This window comes from Rhipicephalus sanguineus, chromosome 3 (genome assembly GCF_013339695.2).
Source record: "Rhipicephalus sanguineus isolate Rsan-2018 chromosome 3, BIME_Rsan_1.4, whole genome shotgun sequence".
In the NCBI taxonomy this organism is placed as follows: domain Eukaryota; kingdom Metazoa; phylum Arthropoda; class Arachnida; order Ixodida; family Ixodidae; genus Rhipicephalus; species Rhipicephalus sanguineus.
Window position 1 is genome coordinate 181,885,315 of NC_051178.1, and position 6,715 is coordinate 181,892,029.

At 42.6% G+C, this 6,715-nt stretch overlaps 1 protein-coding gene across 1 annotated transcript in view; it reads left to right on the plus strand.

Moving 5' to 3' along the window:
* Positions 1-837: 837 nt before the first annotated feature.
* LOC119386150 (uncharacterized) overlaps positions 838-6,715 on the plus strand; it is a 33,645-nt gene continuing 27,767 nt past the window's right edge. The window contains exons 1-5 of the mRNA XM_049414235.1: positions 838-1,072; positions 1,743-1,866; positions 2,460-2,549; positions 2,697-2,790; positions 6,166-6,237. Coding sequence (XP_049270192.1) covers positions 964-1,072; positions 1,743-1,866; positions 2,460-2,549; positions 2,697-2,790; positions 6,166-6,237 — 489 coding nt within the window. The 5' untranslated portion in view covers positions 838-963. The remainder of the gene's footprint in view (positions 1,073-1,742; positions 1,867-2,459; positions 2,550-2,696; positions 2,791-6,165; positions 6,238-6,715) is intronic.

Sequence of the window (6,715 nt, forward strand, 5' to 3'; positions counted from 1 at the left end):
CTCTTCATCATTTGTGCTTTCTTTTCTTTCCACACGGCCGTGAGGCAGTGCCCAAGCTTCTGTTAGGAGAGCTATTTTTTTAGCCGACCTGAATAATGAAAACGAATAACCCGAATTCAGCAGTACACAATAGCCATTCGGTGACATTATTTTCTGACATTATGTAATTGTCTAAACGCGCACAGCGTTTAGACAATTACATAATGTCAGAAACTACGCAAAACGATAAATAAAATAGTCATGTTGCGCATATAGCGTTGTGTTAACACACGCTGCGACATGGGTACCACCAAAGACTTTCAGACATACACACGTGCCTGTGCGGATGCATACATATGCACACATTTGGACAGCCGCAAGGAAAATAGCCGTGAAAAGCATCACTCATGTACAGATTCTATAGATGTTTGATGAGTAAATACGACAAACAGTTAAATCCTGCAGGCTGAGTCCCCCTTCTCATGTGCGTGCGAGCGAGCAAGAAAAAGAAGGGAAAAGGGAGAGCGCCTACGCGACGAAGTGCCAGGGCAGCAGGCGCTGGCCAGGGAGGTGGGCCAGCTGTAAGTCAATTCAAATGACCCGCCGTATCAGTGCGGCGCATGCGCAGTGAACGTTTTTGTGCAAAACTAAAAAGAAACATGAAAAAAATCCCCAGTCCACCTTAAAAAAACCACAATATGCTTTGTTTTTTATCATCCATCCCAGTTTGCACGCAGGTATTAGCGTATAAGTGCACAGGCAGAGAGTGCGCATGTAGACGAGTAGGGCCCTCTAGCGGTTTTTCTTGCAACTATCGGCATGCAAATAAGCGCCGTTCAGTGGTTGAACAACGCGAATCGTATATTCGTTGACAGCCGTGTGCTTTTTGTGCTTAGCACGCTGTGCTTGTTAGCCTTGTCACAATGGCTCCGACGTTATCCCTGTCTAGACAAACATGCTGTGTAGACGGGTGCAGTAATAGTTATGCAAACATGGCGAGTTCTGGCGAAACTATACATTTTTACCGTTTCCCGACGCGGGCTTTCAACTTCGAACGACGCAGTGTTTGGATATCTGCCATCCGTAGGACCAGGTGCGTGCCACGATAATTATGTCAGTCCTGTATTAGACAGTATGCCAGTATGTGCTGTGAAGAACGCCGAAGGAACAAGTGCAACAAGTCAATATGCAGCGCATGACACAACCGGGTTTTATATGAGCGGCGATGTTCACATAGCGCAATATCAATGGACCTTCTTGTGGAACATTGTTCGTAGTGTTTACAGTGCTGCTTAAAAGGTATACGCGCAGTCTGGCAGGAGCTAGCTCAAGTATGCCATTGCTTTTCATGGCGATGTTTATGATTTGCCAATGGGCATTTTGTTTTGGGCTGTTTTTGTTGTGATTTACTAGTTTTGGCCATGTGTGGTGGGATCCGATGTACGATTTGGATCTTGCCTCTACCGCGTTAAGTAATTGAGTTATTTAGAATGTGTATGCTTTTGTCCCTTCCCGGATAGCATATCAAGACATATCTTCTCATTCAAGAACCCACTGACATCACCGCTGCTTCATTGTGGCATACGTTCCACCACATGCGCCAGGCAACGCTAAAGCATTTAATCCCACCATAAACACCCGCATATTTGTGCCCTGAATGTGTCGTACTTTTCCTTAAATGTGAACACATAATTGTCATTATTTATCGGGAATTTGTACAACTGCCTTCCTTCACATGTGAATGCCATTTATTTTTATTGCAGAGGTGATGACTGGGAGCCAAAGCACAACACACGCATTTGCAGTCGCCATTTCGTTGGCAACCAAAAAGTCAGACAACCCTAAGAACCCGAGCTACAATCCATCAATCTTTCCCCAGGAGCAAAGGTACAGGGCACATGCAGATTATCATACAAGACCTTCATGTGGCGTATTGCATTTACCAGCTGATCTACAAAGGCTCATTCACATCTGTGACTAGCACCAGTCACGCGACCATTTGTGACTGACGACCAAAGAGCGACCCAAGGCGACCGATGTTCTCACCTGCGTGCGACTTATACCCGTCGTCACACCGAATTTACGTCTGCTCGTATTGCTATTGCCCCGCAAAATAAGCTTACGTCCAGTTCCTGCACATCTGATTGTTTCAGAGGTTTGTGACTGCAGTCGTGCAGCCAAAGTAGTCTTTTTACGACCAAAGCAGCCATTTGCAAACACATTGCTTCGAGACTAGCACCGGTCACACGACCAGTGCTAGTTGCAGGTGTGAACGAGCCTTAACTTTTTCAGTCACTCTTGACACGTCTGGTAATTTCGCTTTCATCAATGTTGTGTCCATTAAGAAAAAAGTACGGAGGGTCATGTTCCGAAACACAATTTGAATTGCATTTTGGGGTCTAACTAACGTCTAGATATTTTTTTTTTACTTGGTAGATGGACAAAGTAAGTAGTTTACTCCATCTTGCACTGCAATGCAGGACACCCCACATCGATCCAGCAGTTGTGTCACAGTCACAATTGCAAAGAAAGAGGACGCGTGCACCTGAATCCCAAGGACGTCGTAGGCAGTACGTACTCCCACATTACTAACCCTTTCTGCAACACTCCTTATTATAACAGCACATTGTGCTCTGTTTTCTTCTATGTACAATAGTTGCATTTACTTGGTAGACAGACAAAGTAAGTAGTTTACTCCATCTTGCACTGCACTGCAGGACACCCCACATCGATCCAGCAGTTGTGTCACAGCCACAATTGCAAAGAAAGAGGACGCGTGCACCTGAATCCCAAGGACGTCGTAGGCAGTACGTACTCCCACATTACTAACCCTTTCTGCAACACTCCTTATTATAACAGCACACTGTGCTCTGTTTTCTTCTATGTACAATAGTTGCATCTACATTTGCTTTGTATAATTTGTTCGTTGTTCTGCCATTGACATGTTTGGTGCAATGTCTCATCGAGGCATCAAGCACACAGATATGTCAGCAAAAAAAGAAATGACCGTATAGCTGGCCATTATTCTGAATGTGCCCATACTTACACAAAAGCACCTTCTCTTTTGTCCGTGTTTGCATGTCTTGCTTTCTTCCACGAAGAATCCCAACTAATTAGCTTAACTTTCTGTTGTTCTAATACAGTATTGTCAAGTTGTCATATGTCAAAATGAGGGTGCCTTCTCAGCCTCATCATTGAAAAGGGCGAAAAAACAATTTTTGGCCCACCACCATTGGAATACAGATCACAGTCTCACTGTTGGTTGCAGCAGTGTGCAGTTGGGAGCTGTATGTACTTATGACTGCACCATTATCAAGCCTTTAATACAGTGGTTCTCAGCTATGGGTGTTTGGGGGCCCCTTGTGGACTAGTGATGAGGTACCCCCTGCAGTGAGAGAAGAAAAATGGGGGGCGGCGGGTGTCGTAAGTTAATGCAACATGCAGTGGGAAATAGGTGCCCTTCGTTTCTTCGTGGCAAAAAATGGTCAAACTAAAGTGTCATGCCAATTTGATCTCAACAGCTTTTCAATAAGTTGTGCGGTCTGCAGCCACATTCCACCTGTTTCTAGCTATGCGTGCTCTTCAAATATGCAAGCTTGGTAAAAGCATATGTCATAGAAAATTGGAACAAAAGTTTTAAAGCTATCTCATGAAGAAGGGAAAGCATAAGTCAGCTCCGCCATAATGCAAAACTGTTATGCAGTGAAGCAAAGCAAAAAATCAGAAGGGGCCACTGTCACTGGACATAGTGTGCCTTCAAACAAGGCTTTTTTTTTTTCTTTCTTTCGAGGATGGGTTTCGTGGACCCCCGAAATGGTTTCGCAGACCGTCCCCCTAGGGTCCCCACTCAAGCGGACCCCCACTTAAGAACCACTGCTTTAATGCCTGAAAGAAGATTACTTTTAAGGGCTCGTTTTTCTTTGTTATACACAATATAATGAGAACTAACAGACAGTAATGCCAAGAAAAGTATAGGGGATGTTATTTGTAATAATTGGGATATTAATGTGAAGAAAGTAAAGTGGACGAAAAGATAACTTGGCGCCGGCAGGGATCGAACCTGCAACCTTCGAATAACGTGTCCGATGATAGAGCATCGGACGCATTATTCGAAGGTTGCAGGTTCAGTCCCTGCCGGCGGCAAGTTACCTTTTCGTCCATTTTACTTTCTTCACATTTATATCCCAATTATTAGAAATAACCTTCCCTATACTTTCCTTGGCATTATTGTCTGTTAGTTCTCATTACTTTAATGCCTGGTAACTTGAACATGAGAGAGGCTGTGTCACCTTGCTTGACCACTCTTTTGATCGATATATATCGACTTTTTACTATGATAAAAGCCACATGAATGCTCAAATCACATTTATAGCTGTCACCAGCACTGCCATTGTTGTGCATACCTGTTAGATGGCACACATGTTGAGAGTTACTGAGAGTCCCGAGAGGTGCATAGATCACTTGGCTGCGGAAACAAAGAAGTGGAATAGACTTGCTGTACGCATTATCAGGTTTTTGCAGGTGACCAAAATGAATTCGGCCCCGTCCACTACTTCGATGGACTTTTGCATCACAGTTTAAATTTGACGAAATCGCCAAACACCACGGCTGCAGCGATATACAAGACTAATGGATTGCTCCTTGATTTGAAGGCCCACAGTCCGCATGAAGCAAGTTTCATTCAGTCTAAGTGGGAGCAAGCTCTATTGTTCTTCAACCTGAATGACCTTTTCATATGAAACGTCCGTAAATGTCAGCATTCACTGACACCACAACTAGAAGGGAAATGCCTTGAGCAAATGAGCTGTAAAGCGCCAAGAATTCAGTTCCAAAACTCACTGCAACAGTCATACTGTCTGTTTCTAACAGTGTATCATTATGGGCACATGGGGCCAGACACATTCACGTGCAAGTTGTTGTATAGGTGCATAGATGGTAGTGTAGTGTGATATGGAGGTGGGCACCATAAATTGTTTGCTAATCACGTTTATAGAATGTATGTTGCCGATTTTTATGGTTCAAAACTGGCACAGTGTCTACTTCTGAATTCTGAACTACAGCAAATGCATACGGTGCAAACTTTGAGTCACATAATTTTGCTGGGCACAAGAGAGCTTGCTCTTTTGACTGTCTGCATGTTGCATCCAGCATGCATTACATTTAACAAATGTTGTCCTGACACCATGACCAGGTAAGGTATATTTCTTAGTCATACTTTCCTGCTTGCTGGAAAGAAAACGCACCTAAACATACCAAATTGCACCAACCAAATGGGAGATAGGAAACAGGCTTGACCACTTCTGTGAATCTTGCATTTGGGCATGTTGTTAAGTTAAAATGTCCAACTCGCGCACCTTTCTAAGCATCAGTGCCCCTTTGTAAAAGGCAGAGTTTTATGGGACTTGAAGAACAGGTGGAGTTCTTTCATATCGCTACGCTAAGGCTGAAAGAACCAAAGCGCTTTGTGTTTTTATGAGGCAACAAATGCAAGCGTAATGAAACTCACACAAAGCAACTAACATGCTGCTGAGGCTTGCCTGCAGTGTAGGTTAGGGGGTTAATGGAGTGGGAACAAGATGTTCGTGAAGTCGCCAGTTGAAAAGGAATTGGCTACATATTCTAAGTGAGAAAGCTTATAGAAAGAACAGATATGTTGACAAATGTTTTCAAAAAATGATACTGGGCTGTTCTGTTTTAATTTACTGGTAGAAAGGTAAATCAGCCTTTTACTTTCTATGTTTGCCGAGCAGGCTGCAAGTCCTCTGGAAACAGCCATCATTTTAACCAGCAGTGGCCAGACACCATTGACTTCTGGTACTCATAATTTCCAATTTATTAAGTGGTAATATACATCACCATTTCACACTTTCAAAACTGAACAGTTTAAACAAGCATGACTCTCAACTAACATGTCTGAGACTAATTTGTAAACTTTTTAAACATACCACAAAATGGTGAAATTGTACTGAACCATTTGTACATCGCTTTGTCTATAACTCTTATTATGAAGTGTTGGTAATGCTCAACTATATATAGGAGCACTGCACAGAAGTGTAACACTCTGGTTATATTGGTTGACTTCTAGTGTTGTACATAGTATTATGTTTAATATAAGGCTCATATTATGGCGCAGCATTTCTATAGTGCGCGCTGCACTAAACCTTGCCTTACTTTGGCATTACTCAGGTTGAAGAAAAAGAAGACATGGCCTTTGAGCTGCAGTCTGCCAGCACAAATGAGAGTGAAGAATACAACCAGGTATGACCTGCGTGATTTTGTTAATACCATGCAGTGCCGTATATTTATCTAACAATTCAGGTTACACCAAGGACCATGTCAATTATAGTATTGAATTAAAGAGTAGGAAATGCAAATGTGGACTGAAGCTCAGCAAGAACATATGCAATATGTAGAAGCATTCATAGACAACAACGCAAAAAATAGTCGAACCCTGTTATAACAAACTCGCATTCAATGCAAAGATACTTTCAATATGTCCTTAGTCATCGTCAGCATATATTTCTAACAGGCTGGTATTGATAAGATACTTTAGATATATTTTGTTATGCTGAGCAAGTAATTGCTTTTCCAGTGTTCATAAATATACAGTTGTACCCCTTTATAAGAGACATGCACTGGGGAGCAATTCTTGTCTCTTATATGAGGTGTCCTTTATGAGTAGGGTACCACGTGTGCATTTTCTTAACAACCCCTATTTCAACATATTAGGCACACT